This window comes from Tupaia chinensis, unplaced genomic scaffold (genome assembly GCF_000334495.1).
Source record: "Tupaia chinensis unplaced genomic scaffold, TupChi_1.0 Scaffold138322_1, whole genome shotgun sequence".
Lineage (NCBI taxonomy): Eukaryota > Metazoa > Chordata > Mammalia > Scandentia > Tupaiidae > Tupaia > Tupaia belangeri.
The window spans coordinates 2235912-2253337 of NW_006198219.1; the positions used below are offsets into that span (position 1 = coordinate 2235912).

General features: G+C 40.7%; 1 protein-coding gene across 1 annotated transcript in view; it reads left to right on the top strand.

Moving 5' to 3' along the window:
• Positions 1–15668, top strand: part of SLC26A3 (solute carrier family 26 member 3) — a 39153-nt gene extending 23485 nt beyond the window's left edge. The window contains 6 exon segments of the mRNA XM_006161142.2: positions 1964–2059; positions 2366–2596; positions 5533–5587; positions 12156–12298; positions 12428–12493; positions 15645–15668. Of these exon segments, the coding sequence (XP_006161204.1) occupies positions 1964–2059; positions 2366–2596; positions 5533–5587; positions 12156–12298; positions 12428–12493; positions 15645–15668 (615 nt within the window).
• The last annotated feature ends 1758 nt before the right edge of the window (positions 15669–17426 follow it).

Below are 17426 nucleotides of genomic sequence, written 5' to 3' on the forward strand. Positions count from 1 at the left end.
ATGTGATTTTCAAGTCACCAGGTCCAGAACTCAAACCGTAGTCAGCCAAGCGGAATTCAACACATTAACCACCAAGCCACCTGCGAGCCCAAGACAGCAGTCTTAGAGGTGAAGGAACAAAAGCTCATAGGACCAGCAGATGGCATAATGGTTATGTTGCTGGATTTCCCCATAGTTAACCGCAGTTTGGGTCACAATTCGGCAGCTTAAAACTCAAGCAGGCACGTGTGTGTCCAAAATCCCAAGAAGAAACTGGAGGAAAAGGACTTGGAGGAAAAGGAACTGCAGTGTGGCCATCCTCCCTGGGAGGTGATTTCTCAATTCCTGCCCATCTCTCTTTCTGGCGAGTGCACACATCCTATAGCAAAAATCTCTCTAAATGGAAAAAGAAAAGAAACAAAAGCTCAATATTCACTCGGAAAACATGCCTGTTGGACATCTCTATTCCTTGAATAGAGCTTTTGCCTTAAGCCCCATTATTAAGTGTTGGTATCCATCAAATATTTTCTATTCAATTATTATTTTTTTATTAAGTCTCTTAAATGGGGGGAAAAGGAGGTGTATTTATTTCATCCATGAGCAAGTGGGAAACATAGATCAGTACCCCCAACAGGGTCCCAATGCCATGGTCCCCCTCCAGTCTAAGCCAGGCTGAGTTCGTGGGCACAGATATGCCTACCATACTCAGGGAGGTCTCCACATGTAATCCAGATGTGACCCGGATGGGTCAGCCTCACATAGTGTCATATGTTACTGCTTTGCCACTATTTGGCCCTAAATATAGGAATTTTTGACAGGGTCTTGCCATGTCAGTACCCTCCTGCCCCAGCCCCTCAGTTAGCTAGGATTACAGGCCTATATTTTTGGTTTTGTTTACAAAAATAGGATTATATTGTATGTATGGGTTTTTTTAAATTATTTATTTATTTTATTTATTGGATCATCAGAAAAGTCATGACTCAATTTTACAAAGAAAATACATCATGATTTTTCTGATGACCCAACATTAGTATTATTATTTTCTAAATTTGCTATAGGGCACATGTGCTCACCAGAAAGCAATGGAGAGACAAAGAGAAGCAAAGTGAGAAAGTGAGCCACCGAGTCTGGGACTCAAAGCCAAAGTCAGCAATGTGGGAGTCCAGTGCCTTAACCCCTGTGCCACCTGCATGTGTGACTTTCTGTACTGCCTTTTTTACTTAATCTTGTATCTCATCAAATTACACTTTTTGTTAAGAAATTTTTATTACATAAGTTACTGTGGAGATAAGTATTGCAGCAATAACAACACGTTTGTGTTGAAAAAAGGAAAATGAAGATTAGCCCCAAATTAATTCTAAAGTTATAAAATAATGTAACAAAGAGTATTATAAAATATAATCATCTCAATTTTAGTAGAATAAAAATGATATAGAAGCAGAATATAAATTAAGTGCCATTCATACTCAACAAGTAGAAAATAAATTCAATAAAATTCTCTAAGAGTTGTGTAGGCCTAAACCACAAACAAATTTAAATAGGGTTTAGATCAGGGCCAGCAGATGGCATAGTGGTTAAGGCACTGGACTCCCACATGGCCAACTTCAGTTCAAGTCCCTGACCTGGTGACTTGCTTTCTCACTTTCCCTCTCTCGGTGTCTCTTTGTCTCTCTAGTCAAATCGAAAATAATAGTAGTAAATAAAATAAAATAATACTTTAAAAAATAGGGTTTAGATCTATTTGTGGATAATGTATGGATAAATCCTCGACTGTACGGATGTCTGAATGTTGGTAACTGACAGACTAAGCACACCATAGGTCTGACCCAATGTTGTCTTGATGATGTTCAAATCACTTTACAGTTTTATCACAAATATTTAGTGTATGTCCTAACCCCTCAACCCATTTCAGTTAAAGTATTGGAATTATGCTATATAAATAGCAGAATATTCAGCATTTGTAACACAGCAATTGGTTTTCCAGGTTGGCTTTAGTCCACTTCGAATTCTACGCAAGCGCAATAAAACTTTGAAGAAAATCAAAAAACTGCTGAATGAAGGCCTGCTACAAGTGACCCCAGTAAGTTTCTTGACTACATTGCTATGCACCACAGCTGAAAGCTTAATAAAATATAATGTAAGGTGTTAGGTCTGTTTCTTTAAATGGAACGCCAGAGAAACCAGGTATTTCATGTGTCGATATTTTTAAATAGCATTTTTTATTTGCCTGAGAAAATTGCCAAAGGCAAGTGTATATAGTCCCATTGCTTAACCTAACTTTGGATCTGTGCATTAGGATCTCACTAATTAACTGCGACACGCATGATTTTCATGGTCAGTTTTTTTTAGTCATTTACCTGACTGGGCTGGTTGCCTTCTTTTGCAGGAAGGATTTTTATGTATTGCTGATGGCATTAAAGATTCCGACAGTGAAGAGGTAGACAACAACCAGGTAGAAGAACTGCATCAGCCAATCACCACGGACTTGCCCTTCCAGATAGACTGGAATACTTATCCTCTCAAAGTCTTAGTTCCCCAAGTCACTCTCCACAGCCTGATTCTTGATTTTTCAGCAGTGTCCTTCCTTGATGTTTCTTCAATGAGGGGTCTCAAAACGGTAATTTATTTTTCTAAGCTATTAGTGACTAAAGGTTAAAAAAAATGTATTTGTGGAAGAACGTTCCTCAATGATGAGTAAATTATAATCTTGGACTATTTCATGGGGGCATTGAAGGTGGGAATGTTCAGTGGACACTTTGGAAGAGTCCCATTTGCCATGATATTGCATATAATTTTTAAGGTACCCAAATCTGAAATTGTAATGTATGTTGAATCTGCTGATAGAGAACTGCAGTCACACCAATCAAATTTCAATTCTTTGGTTTTCAAATCCTTCTGAATGTGGAATCTAAATTATCCTGAAATCAGAGAAGATCCAGAAAGGTCCTGGGAAAAAAATGAAATAGTAGATTCTTTTGTTTTTCATTCATTATAAGCTGATAAAATTTCATTTGGCTACTTAAAAATAGGTCTAAAAAAAAAAAAAAACCCAAAGCTGTAGATACATGAAAAAATAAATCTCACATGCAACATAAAAACAGAACAGAAACAATCAGGCTGTGATCTGTTTTTCCATAGTTTGCCAGTATTTTAAAAACGAATCAATTTCAGGACCAGTAGATGGCATAATGGTTATGTCGCTGGACTCCCATATACTCAACCGCTGTTCAAGTCCCAGACCTAGCAGTTTAAAACTCATGCCAGATACATGTGCATGCATGCCCAAGATCCTGAGAGGAGAATAAAGAAGGGATTGCAGTGTGGCCATCCCCCCTTGGGGGGGGTGGTGGTTTCTTGCTTTCTGTCTCTCTGTCTCTCTGATGTGCCCTATCACAAAAATCTCTCTAAAAAATAAATCAGTTTCTAACAAAACATATGTAAAAAAGAAGAAATTCTATGTTTCCCTTTCTTTTTCTTGAGCATCACAGAAATATAAGAACTAACCTAAAAGTAAACTCTATTAAGAATTGGTGAACCAGGGGCCAGCAGGTGCTGTGGTGGCTGGGATGCTGGGCTCCCACATGGCCGACTGCTATTCGAGTCCCAGACCTAGTGGCTTGCTTTCTTACTTTCCCTCTCTCTCTTTCTGTCTCTCCTGTCAAATTAAAAAAAAAAAAATGATGATGAATAATTTTTTTTAATTGGGGAACTGGATGTAGAATTAGATAATTGAATCAATTTAAGTCCTTCAAACTCACCTTTAAAAAAATAATAACATTACATAACACTTAAGGCTCCTTGATTTTTCTTTCCTGTCTTGGTTTTTGTTCATTTCAGCTTTGGAGAGAAGAAATACACATGTAATATTTAATTTTTTGATCCTAGTACTATAGAGTAAAAAATAGAGACTAGGATTTAGGTTTCTTTAAAGCTTTAATTTTTAGTTTGGTGCCTAACAGAGATTCTAAAAGTATTTATTGGTATTTATTGATGATGGTGAGAACACCGTTATTCCTTTTTTTTTTTTTTTTAGATTTTTGCCATAAGGCACATACACTGGCTAGAAAGAGACAGAAAGACAGAGAATTGAAAAGTGAGAAATCACCCACCCTGGGGGATGGCCACACTGCAATTCCTTCTCCATTCTCCTCTCAGGATTTTGGGCATGCACACACTCATGCCCAGCGCGTATTTCAAGCCACTGGGTCCAGTACTTGAACCCCAGAGTTGGCCATATGGGATCCAGTGCCTTAACGATGTAGATACATGTAAATACATCCCATTATTGCATTCTTATAGAAATACCTGGGACTGGGTGAATTTAAGAGGAATTTATGTTCACTCACAGTTTTGGTGGCTCTGAAAGACAGAACTTTTAGCAGAGCAAAGTATGGTCTGTATCCATGTGGGTGCTGTCTGCTTCATTTCTCTTTCTATATACATTCAGAATTCAATCTTGAGGACTCCACCCTAATTACCACACCCAAAAGTCCCGTCCCACCCTGGGACACTGTGAAAGAATTAAGTTTTCACTTAACAACGCAATCAAGTTCCAACGCATGGATTTTTTGTGGAGACATCCAAATTCCAAAACACAAAACCTTGGGGGACCGAAACTATTGTTCAAACCCTAACATGTTGGAACTTCAAAAGTTTCATAGAAAGATTGAATTAAAGTATCAGTTTCTTTTGGTGCCAAAAATAATTGAAATCCAGGCATTTTCTTGTGATACTCATTTTCCATGACCTTTATAAAGATCCCTTATATTAATTATTTAATGACCATCTAACCTGATCCACAACATATTACCTTATATAATTTTAGTCATGCACCTATGGTATTTGTTCTGAGCCTTGAGACTACAAAAATGGATAAAGATCAATTGGCACTAGATAAATCCAGTCACTGTGGGCAGGCATGATGAAAAAGTTATGGGCCTTAGGTTTCTTTTTTACGTTTTTGTAGTTAGAATGTTCTAGTTGAAATCACTCCATAGAAGCTACTATTTTTAAATTAAATCCAAGTTGATCTTGTGAGTTTGGGGCAGAACATGTCCCCATAATCCTTTCCTCAAAAATGACTTTTTTAAAAAAGGTTTTTCACTCACCAGACAGTGAGAGAGAAAGTGAGGAATCACTCCCCCTGATACCCCCAGGGGACATGGCCATGCCTCAATCCCTCTCCTCCATTCTCCTCCTAGGATCTTCAGCACGCATGCACATGCACCTGGTGTGAGTTTCAAGCTACCAGGTCCAGGACACAAACCACGGTCAGCCATGTGAGAACCCAGTAACATAACCACTACACCACCTGCTGGTCTCCCATTTTTAACCTTGTACTGAGGAGCAATCTTTTCTTTCGGCATATTTCTTCTTGTTATAGAGCTTTGTTTTTAACTTTAGTTTCTCCTTGTACTATTAGAGCTTTTCAAAATGTAAATGTAAAAGGTTCTAAAAACAACACATCACCCATAAGATAAAATTATGATTGTTTTCTTTTTGTTTCTGACAAGTGAAACTGTTCCCTAAGGAAGACATACTTTCTTTTAACAGATTTTGCAAGAATTCATCAGAATCGAGGTAGATGTGTATATTGTTGGAACTGATGGTAAGTTGTTTTATTTTTATTTTATATGTCAACCACTTCAGGTTCACTGCCTACTCTCAATCTAAACATCCTCTCCGAAGAACAGGTATTTTATATGATCAAGAGGAAATTGAATTTGTAGTCAAGTGAATAGAAATCCTATGACAGGACCAGCAGATGGCATAATGGTTACATCACTGGACTCCCACATAGTCGACTATGGTTCAAGTACCGGACCCAGTGACTTAAACTCACACCAGGCACATGTGCGTGCATGCCTAAAATCCCAAGAGGAGAATGAAGAAATTGTGGCATGGCCATTCCCCTGGGGGGTGATTTTTCGCTGTCTCTGCTTTTCTCTGTTTCTCCAGCAAGCACATGTGCCCTTTAGCAAAAACCTCTCATTAAAAGGAAAAGAAAGAAATCCCTCTGGCAATGCCATCTATTTATTTTAGTTTGTTGGTATGTAATTTAATAGGTACTACTATTTGAATCCTAATTTAATCAGCAGCAAGCGTCCATTAACCAGTTTTTACTCTCTATTTCCTGCTTTCTGTCTCTCTTCTCCCTCTCCCTTGCATTCCTCAGCCCACAGCAACTTGGCTTTTGCATTGCACAATGATAAGGTGGCCCTCGCTGAAGTTATCAGTGATGTCCAGATTGTCACGATTAATTGTCTCCCTCTCAGCCTCTTTCTGCTGGAGCACATTTTAGCGTTTGGCCCTTCTTTAGCATGTGCCTTTGAAGTTCTCTCCCTCCCTGACTTCTGCAAGGCCATTCTTCTGATTTGCCTCCTGCCTCTGAGAGCTCCTTAGTTTCTAACATTGGCTGCTCTTTCATTTTTCCCTAGACTTCACTCTAAAACCCCAGAGTTCTAATTTCATCAACTCTACTTTATCTCCTGCATGCTTATGACTCCAAATATATCTACATGTTAATGAACCCCTAAACTATATTTCCAGCCCAGCTCTTTCTTCTGAGCTGCAGGCCCATGTATTTAACTGTCCAGATGTCCATCAGGCACCTCCCATACACACGTTCAGAATGACATATATGACCCTCCTTACCAACACTCTTCCTTCTCTCTGTCTCCATCACTGGATCACTAATTACCCAATTTCTCAAAGTTGAAACTTCCAAACCATCTTTAATTTCTCCACCTGTCCTTCCTGCTTTAGTCAATGAGCCACCAGGTCCTATCAATATTCCCTCTAAAGTCAATCACTTCCTCTCCATTTCCACAATCTTACTCTAGTTTTATCATTTCTCACTAAGGGCCCTCTAGAACTTTCTAGCAGTGTCCATTTCCATGCCTACAATGGTCTGTCACCCCATTTTCTGACCAGAAGATCCTTCAAGAATTGTTCCTATAGTGACCGTGAAAACTCCCTTGCTTCCCCAGGCAGAGCACTGAGTCTTCAGATGTTTGCACCTGCAGAACACACGCATAGCTCAGGACCCTGCTGTTCTGAGTTTGTGTCTCTTCCAGGGCAGGCACTGGGCTTGCTCATCTTCTTATTCTGTTTCTTGTTCATGCCTAGGACATGACAGATATTCAATAGAGACTTACTGAGCAGCTGATATATTCTGGGTTCTGGGGAGACAGCAATTATAGAACAAGTCTCTGCCCTCATGAAGCATATCACCTTGTAGAAAAACCACATAAGCAAAACCCAAAACAACGACAACAAAAAAAGTGAGAAGATCTATGAAAAAGAGACAAAGAGCAATGGGGATGGGCAATTTGGGGTCATCAGGGATGTCCAACAAGGTGTCATTTGGGCAGAGACTGCGATGAAGGGAGAGAGTCCACCTTGAGAGTATCTTAGGGGAGAGCATTTCACTGGAACAACCAGTATACAGGTCTTTAGGCAGGGATAAACTGGACTTTCGGGTTTTTCTTGTCTTTTAGCTTTTTGTTATAGTGTTCACTTGCTAGAGAAAGACAGAGTGAAGCGAATAAGAAATTGCTTCCACCCCCCCCCCCCCGGGGGGGATGGCCACTGGCCACACTGCAATCACTTCTCTTCCATTTCCCTCTGGGGATTTTGGCACACACACATATGTGCCCAGCACGTTTTTTTTTTTTCGGAGAGGTTTTTGCTATAGGGCTCGTGCGCTTGCCAGAGAGATGGAGAGACACAAAGATATAGAAAGTGAGAAATCGCCCCCCAGGAGGGATGGCCACGCCGCAATCCTTTCTCCTCCATTCTCCTCTCAGGATCTGGGGGATGCATGCACAGGTGCCTGGAGGGAGTTTTAAGCCACCGGGTCCGAGACGCAAACCGCAGTCAACTACGCGGGAGTCCAGTGACATAGCCATTACGCTAACTGCTGGTCCAGTGCCCAGCATGTTTTTCGTCACTGGATCTGGGACTCAAACCTTGTTGTCAGCCATGTGGGATCGAGCACCTTAACCACTACACTCACTGCTGGCCCCAAACCAGCATTTTTAGTCTCTCTCTCTCTCTTTTTATTTTAACAATTATTTTATGTAACTTTATTTATTTATTTTAATTTGACCAGAGAAGTGAGAGAGAGAGAGAAAGTGAGAAAGTAAGCCACCAGGTCCAGGACTTGAACTGCAGTTAGCCATGTGGGAGTCCAGCACCCTCAGTCACCATATGCCACCTGCCAGCCCCTTTAAAATCTGAGTTCTGGCTCCTTTCTCTAAAATCTACAGCTATGAGAGGGTCTTCAAAAAATTTATGGAAAATGGCTATTATGAAAAATATGCACAGATTTTAGAAATATTTTGCACTAAACTAAATTTGTAGTTTAAATCCATTTTCCATGAACTTTCTAAAGTCCCCTCATGTATTCTAGTTTTAAGACTTATTTTTAAAGAATTTTTTAAATTTAAATTTATTGACTTATTTTAATTTTGACCAGAGAGAGAGCAAAAAAGAGAGAGAGAGAAAGGGAAAGTGAGAAAGCAAGCCACCAGGTCCAGGACTCAAACTGCAGTTGGCCTTGTGGGAGTCCAGAACCATTAACCACCATGCCACCTGCTGGCCTCTCAAGGCTTTCTTACAATTAAAAATATTCTCTTGGGACCAGCAGTTAGCATAATGGCTATGTCGCTGGACTCCCATGTAGTCGACCGCGGTTCGCATCCTGGACCTGGTGGCTTAAAACTCACGCCGGGCGCATATGCGTGCATGCCCAAGATCCCGAGAGGAGAATGGAGAAGGGATTGCAGTGTGGCCATCCTCCTTGGGGGGGTGATTTCTCGCTTTCTGTCTCTCTGTCTCTCTTTGTCTGGTGAGCACACGCACCTTATAGTGAAAAAACCTCTCAAAAAAAAAATTCTCTTATCCCAGTATCCCCTTAATTTACTAAACAATTTTACTCCTCCCCTATCATCCTGGATCTTTTACATTTTTTTATTTTTTATTATCAGAGGGCACATGTGCTCACCAAAGAGAAACAGAGAGAGGGAGAGGAAGAAAGCATCCCCCAATGGGCATAGTCACACCATAATCCCTTCTCCACTATTTCTCCATCCTGTTGGGATTTTGGGCACCCAGATACACACATCAGCTTGTTTTTTCAAACCATGAGAGGCAGGATTTGAACCTTAGTTGGCTATGTGGGATCCAGCTCCCTTAACCACTAGGTTAGAATGCTGCTCCTCCACCCCCATGCCAGATCTTTTTGAAATTCTGTTCCTGCTGCCTCTTCTGCCCGGCTTTCTTATGAGTCTTTTTCTTTTCCTTTCTTTTTGGAGAGGTTTTTGCTATAGGGCGCATGTGCTTGCCAGACAGAGAGAGACAGAGAGATAGAAAGTGAGAAATTACCCCCCAGGGGGATGGCCACGCCGCAATCCCTTCTCCTCCATTCTCCTCTCGGGATCTTGGGCACGCATGCACACGCGTCCAGCGTGAGTTTAAGCCACTGGGTCCAGGACTCGAACCGCGGTCGGCTACATGGGAGTCCAGAGACATAGCCATTACACTAACTGCTGGTCCCCTTCTGAGTCTTTAACTGAGGTCACTGCCTTCCTTCTCACTGCATGTCACCGGTTTCCATTCCAGGTTCTGGTGACCATCATGCCCTCCCATCTCCCTGGGACCTGTATATGTTTAAAGCTTCCTTGTGAACAGATTTTCCCATCTCTGTCTTTTTCCTGCTCTTTCTCCATCTTACTCCAAATCCCAGGTATCTTTTTTTTTTTTTTTAATTGCCAAAAGGTGCATGCACTTGCCAGAGAGAGACAGGAAGACAGAGAGAGACAGATTTGGAGAGAGTTCCTCCTAATGGGGTGTGGTCACGTACAATCCCTTCTCTTCTATTTCTCTATTCTGTTGGGATTTGGGGCACACTTACACCTGGCATGTTGCTGCGAGACACCAGGGATGGTATTTTAACAGCAGTTGGCCAAATGGGATCTAGCTCCTTTAACCATTAGACCACGGGCCAGTCCAAATCCTAGGCACCTCCCCCCCCCCATAGGGCACATGTACTCACAAGGAGAGAGAGAAAGAGAGGAAAATTGAGAAATAACTCTCCAGGGTGGATGGCCATGCCACTATCCCTTCTCTAGTCTCCTCTTGAGCTTTTGGGCATGCACATGTGTGCCTGGTATGATTTTCAAGATGATAGGTCTGGGACTCAAACCATAGTTTGCTGTGTGGGAGTCCAGCATCTTAACCACCATGCCATCTGCTAGCCCCAATCCTAGGCACTGTTCAGTCACATTCTCCTAGTTACCCATCAAAAAGAAACAATCTTTATCTGCTTTCTCAAAATTTCCAAAGTACATGATCTATACCTCTGTTATTCATCTATAAAAAAATGTGAGGAGCTACTATTTGCAGGACATTATTTTTAAAACAATAAAGCAAAAAACTACATTGCATCGTCTCATCATTATACACTTATCCTTTCAGCACTATGGTTACATATAAATTTCTCTCTTCCTTGTGGACAATATTCAGATCTAATTTGTCTTTTGATCTTTCTAAATATCCAGCCACAGCTTTGCAAACAGTAGATAGGAGGTAATATTTGGTTGAGTGACTTGTGCAAACAAATGTTGGTTAGTGCCTACAAAAATAGGATTTCTCAAAGATTACTGAGAGATAAGTGAGGTGCTAAGGAAGATGTTTTCTTATAAACCCAGTAAGCTTTTGGAAAATGGGCTACCGTTAAGTAAATGGGGTACTGTTAAGTAAATGGGCTACCGTTAAGTAAATGGGGTACTGTTAAGTACCGTTAAGAAGTTTGGCAATCAAGAACCATAGCATATCACTGGTCCTAAGTATATGTTCTATTTTGACAGAATCCCAAATTTTAATTTTACCAGGATTTTACTATAAGGCACATGCACTAGCTAGAGAGATACAGATGCAGTGAGAAGGAAAGTGAGAAATCATCCCCCTCCTCAAGCAGGGATGGTCATACTGCAATTCCTTGTTCTCCAATCTCCTGGGATTTTGGGAACACATGCACATATGCCCAGTGATTTTCAAGTCACAGGGATCAGGAATCAAACCGGTTGGTCATGTGGGAGTCCAGTGCCTTAACCACCACACCACCTGCTGGCCCCCAGAATCCCAATATTTAAAAATAAGCCATACATGAGGCCAGCAGGTGACATGGTGGTTAAGGTGCTAGATACTCCCACATGGCCAACCATGTTTGGTTTGAGTCCCAGACCTTATGGCTTGCTTTCTCACTTTCCCTTTTTCTCTCTCTCTCCCCCTCCCTCCCTCCCTCCCTCCCCCAGGGACCAGCAGTTAGCATAATGGCTATGTCGCTGGACTCCCATGTAGTCGACCGTGGTTTGTATCCCGGACCCGGTAGCTTAAAACTCACACCAGGCGCGTGTGCATGCATGCCCAAGATCCTGAGAGGAGAACAGAGGAGAAGAGATTGCGGTGTGGCCATCCCCCCTGGGGGGTGATTTCTCACTTTCTGTCTCTCTGTCTCTCTCTGTCTGGCAAGTGCACATGCCCTATAGCAAAAACCTCTCCAATAAACAAACAAACCAACCATACTTGGGACCAGCAGATGGCATAGTGGTTGTGTTGCTGGACTCCCACATAGTCAGCAGCAGTTCGAATCCTAGAGCCAGTGGCTTGGGACTCATGCCAGATGCGTGTGTGGATCAGATCTTCCAGGATCCCAAGATAAGAGTGGAGGAGAGAGTATTACTGCAAGGCCATTCCCCTGGGGGGTGATTTCTTGCTTTCTATCTCTGTCTCTCCAACGAGTGCACATACCCTACAGCAAAAAAATCTCTCTAAATAAATAAGCCATATTTAATGTTCTAATCATGAAGTAAGGAGATTACTAGGCTTCTGCCTAAGTGAAAGTAGATTAATTTCCTTCTAGGACCTACTTAAGGTTTTTGCACTGGAAACTTTTCCTTTTTCCTCTATACAAAATTGTTATTTTTTTTTAATACTTTAGTTCCAGAAGACATTGTACTAATGATACACCTGTAGTTTACCACTACAGTCCATAAACATTAACAAAATGTCAATTAAATGAACACTGCAAATATTAATAGTAGTACAAATTAACAAGAAGAAATCTATGACCAATTATTTATTTGAAAGTATTATTTTTTTTCTCTCTTCAGATGATTTTATGGAAAAGCTTGCTCGGTGTGAATTTTTTGACGATGAAGTCAAAGACACAATTTTTTTCTTAACAATCCATGACGCCATTTTGCATATTTTAATGAAGAAAGATTACAGTACTTCAAAGTTTAACTTCAGTCAGGTACTAGCTTTTTTATGACTTTCACATTTGTATAATCCATCACTTGCACTTCTTAAATATCCCTCAAGTTTTTAACATTTTAAAAAAAATTGTCCCTAATCCATATATGTATTCTCTTTTTTTTCTCAGAAAAAAGAGAAAGATTTTGATTTTGCCATAAATACAAATGGAAGTTTACGTCATCGGGAATGTCAGGTAAGAATCTTCAACACTCATCACAAAAAAAAAAAAAAAACTTAAAAGTGGTGAGGCCTCTTCCAGCATACTTCAAGAAGTCCAGGGAACCAGCAGTTAGTGTAATGGCTATGTCGCTGGACTCCCATGTAGTCGACTGCGGTTCGTGTCCCGGACTCGGTGGCTTAAAACTCACGCCGGGCGCGTGTGCGTGCATGCCCAAGATCCCGAGAGGAGAATGGAGGAGAAGGGATTGCGGCGTGACCATCCCCCCGGGGGGTGATTTCTCGCTTTCTGTCTCTGTGTCTCTCTCTGTCTGTCTGGCGAGCGCACACGCCCTACAGTGAAAATCTCTCCAAAAAAAAAAAAAAATAAGTCCAACATTTATTTGAGCCTTTGTGACTCATCCCTAGAAAATTGAAACAATGCCAACCAATCTCATAGGCAATTTCAAGGCAAATAAACTCAGACCAGTACAAAAAAAAAAAGGATAGCAAATAGTGTTAGAAGATCTCTATTAATGCAATTAGAGCATATCTTTTATTTTTCAACAAACTACTTATAACTATGACTTCATTCTGGCCTTGTAATAATTCAGGAGGCAGAGAAGGTATTGCTGTTTCCTTTTCAGATGAATTAGTGATTGAGCTGAGAAGGTAATACATACTTCCTCATACCCAGGAGCACAGGAAGTCCCCACCACAGAGCCTACCCCAGCAATAACTTTCTTTTCTTCCTTGCTAGAATTGAGTTGCCTGTTCATCATTTAACTGGATAGTTCCATTTCATTCTAGAACATGGGATCTTTTAAAGCAAAGTTTCTATCAATAGTTGGGGAACAGCAGAATTACAAATCAAAATGAGTTCCCACTCTAGACATGATAGGTGAACTACATTCACTATCTCAGTCCTGACAACAGTATCCAAAGAAGATATCTTCAGTTTTTTGTTTGTTTGTTTGTTTGTTTTTTGTTTGTTTGTTTGGAGAGGTTTTGGCTATAGGGCGCATGCACTCACCAGAAAGAGAGAGACAGAGAGAAAGCAAGCAAGAAATCACCTTCGGGGGTGGGGGGATGGCCATGCCACAATCTCTTCTCCTCCATTCTCCTCTCGAGATCTTGGGCATGCACATACGCACACGTACCCAGCATGAGTTTAAGCCACCGGGTCCAGGACTCGAACCACAGTTGACTACATGGGAGTCCAGCAATATAGCCATTAAACCAAATGCTGGTCCCGATATCTTTGTTTTATAAACAAGGAAATTAGAAAACAAGCTCAGAGAACTGAACTAATTTGCTTAAGGCCACACACTGAGTGACAATAACAGGACTTGAACAAAGATCTCTCTGATGACAAGATCTGTGTTCTGTCCTCTAGTACACCATCTCTGTCCTTTATGAGCAGACTAATGGATGGAAAATCCTAAGAATCTAATGATTGTCTTCCAGTATGGGAGGTGGTTTGTGGTATTTCTCTTAGTTGAACAAAGGTTTAAGAACAGCAAAAAGGAATATAGATTGTAAATGAGGAAATGCACAGCATAAGATAACCCTGGACCATTTTAGCAAGAGTGATAGCAAGTAGCAAAGGTCAAATTGAAAAGTTCATTTCAGGGTCCAGCAGTTGGCATAATGGCTATGTCACTGGACTCCCATGTAGTTGACCGGAGTTCGAGTCCTGGACCCGGTGACTTAAAACTCACGCCAGGCACATGTGCATGAGTGCCCGAGATCCCGAGAGGAGTATGGAGGAGAAGGGATTGTGGCATGGCCATCCCCCCCCAGAGGGTGATTTCTCGCTTTCCGTCTCTCTGTCTCTTTCTGGCGAGCACACGTGCCCTGTAGCCAAAACCTCTCCCCCCGCCCCCCCAAAAAAAAGAAAAAGAAAAAAACAAAAGAAAAAGGAAAGAAAATTTTATTCTAGAAAGTAAGCTAGATCTGAGGTGATAGGAGAGCCTAGATGATGAGCACCAGCATTTTGTCTCCCAGGGCTGAAATCCAGAGAAATCCAAATCTAACATCTTGCCTGAATCCTCTAAAATGAAAACCTCATAACAGAAACTTCTCCTGAGTAACTGGGTTCAGAACTGGACAAAGCATAGCAACAGAATTTAAACCTGATTTCTGATCCAAGTTTTATGACCAATTGTCTAATAGAATGTACACACTATGCTGGACTTGAGCTTCTAATATGAAAAAAAAAAAGGAAAGAAAAAGAGAGAGAGAAAGAAAGAGAGGAACACTAAACACCAGCTCCTTGTGAAATTCTAATCAACATTTAATTCAAAGGGACTCTCATCTGATTATCACAGAGGAAGATAAACCAACACTTGTGGATAGGCCACTGGGGGGTGACTGGGGTAAAAGCTGAATATGTCTCACCAACACAAAGCCCCTTGGAATTTGTGCGGTCCCTAAAACAAACTGCAACACATTCTACTGTTATTTTGATAGCTATATTAGGCCTTTCAAAGACACACTTACATTACAACACGGTATCACATGACTCTATGTTATGTAAGTAGCAGTGCAAGGTATCTATTATTAAAATTCAAGACACAAAAAATGTGTTGATGACACTGTTAAATTCTTTTTTTAATTTAATTTTCTTTATCTTCTTTTTTGGATAGGCTTTTGCTTTAGGGTGTGTGCGCTCGCCAGAACAACAGAGAGAAACAGAGACAAAAAGCCAGAAATCACCCCCTGGGGGGATGGTCATGCCACAATCCCTTCTCCTCCATTCTCCTCTCGGGATCTTGGGCACACACACACACGCACACCCAGCATAAGTTTAAGCCACCGGGTCCAGGACTTGAACCGCAGTTGACTACGTGGGTGTCCAGCGACATAGCCATTATACCCTCTGCTGGTACTGACACTTTCTAGCTCCTGAAATAGGATTACTGAAAGTGATAGACAGAACTTAACCAACTTTTTATTTTAAAGACTTTTTTATTTAACTTTATTTATTTATATATTTATTTATTTTAATTTGACCAGAGAGGGACAGAGTGAGAGAGAGAGAGGGGGACAATGAGAAAGCAAGCCGCCAGGTCTGGGATTCAAACCACAGTAGACCATGTGGGAGTCCAGTACCCTCAACCACCACACCACCTGCTGGTCCCAGAACTTAACCAAATTTTAAAAAAGAACTTTCTGTCTTCTTCTAGGTACCAGTTGAAACGAAATTCTAATCAACATTTAATTCAGAGGAATTCTCATCTGATTATCACATAAAGAACAACTTTATACCCAGAAAGTTATTGGTAACTTCATACATTGTATGAAGACTATTTTTATTTGAAAGAATTATGTTTCAAACTTTGGAACGAGATTGTCCTAACATGGTATATTTTTCACATATCTAGTATGAAATTGTGTAAATACCCTTAATTTTATACTTTGTAGATTTATCAAAGAAAAAAATTTGTTTGTATGTATTTTTTGTATCACTGATGGATTCTTTCATGTCACTATCTTCATGCATATATGTGAAGGCATTTACACTACTGCTTTGAATTTCATCATTTATACAAGTCATACTAATATATTGCCACTTAAAAAAATTCAGTGGTACAGTGAAGGTGTCATTTTATTAAATTTCTTGTTAGTTTTCTGAAACATCCTTGCTGTGGATGTTTAAAGTGGGCCAGCTGATAACCTGCTATGTGAGAATATTTTAAAAAACAAAACAAAAACCTTCAATTGAACAAGTCAGACTTCTTTGCTCAGATTTTGTGATTATCATTCCAGCTTTTTAAAAGCATCTAAACTCCTATCCAGATTTGGACACAATCCTTTCTAATGCCGTATCTAGAACTATAAATAGCTTTCTAGGTAAATCCTTATGTTCGTTAAAATGAAAATTGTGTCAATTAATGGGAACTATAAAACGACCAAACCAAGGTGAAAAGTAAAGAGAAATCAGGATGGGTAGCCAATTCTACCTGATCTTACCAGGAGGAGAGAAAACAGATGGTCATGAAAAGTACAACTTTTTTTTTTTTGGAGAGGTTTTTCGCTATAGGGCGCGTGTGCTCACCAGAGAGAGAGAGAGACATAGAGACAGAAAGCGAGAAATCACCCCCCAGGGGGGATGGTCACACCACAATCCCTTCTCCTCCATTCTCCTCTAGAGATCTTGGGCATGCACGCACACGCGCCCGGTGTGAGTTTTAAGCCACCGGGTCCGGGACGCGAACCGCGGTTGACTACGTGGGAGTCCAGCGACATAGCCATTATGCTAACTGCTGGTTCCCAAAAGTACAACTTTTTTCCACACTGCTGGTCATTATTTGTAACTCACAGAGAACAAGTCTAGAGCTCAATATAGCTGGAGAATGAGATTCAGAACACACGTCTGTTTTGCTGGCACTGTTCTTGGTGAAAATTCATATTTATCCATGTAATAATTAGGAATTAAGCATCAGCACCAATGGAAAAAGTTAGTGCCTCAATTAAACGTCAAACCACTTTGTCAATGGAAAAAGCTGCCCAGTTGTTTGTGATCTTAGCTCTACACATTTGCTGTCCAAGTACCCTTTCATCCTATTAGTGTCTTTACTGAGAGGGCTTGTCTACTGGACTTAACACCAAACACAGAATGGTAAAATAAAGGTTATTTACCTAGGTAATCTTAAAAAGCAAAGTATCGGGACTCTTTATGGCAGTGTTTCTTTAAACTTTCTGAGTCATAGATACATTGTGAAGTCTCATGGTCCTTACAGACACTAAGGGAAAAAGTATACACACATGTACATTTATCTATGATGCCCTATAAATCTCAGGTTAAAAGCTTTTCCTATATAGGGGGTAGGGAATAAAGACTGAAAACAGGAGCCTACTTAATTGATCATTTGGCTTGGCAGTGGGGCAAACCTTCACATAGGATTGTTGCTGATCACCTCCACTTCCCAAGCAAAGGTGCCCTCTACATCATCTTCTTGCTAACC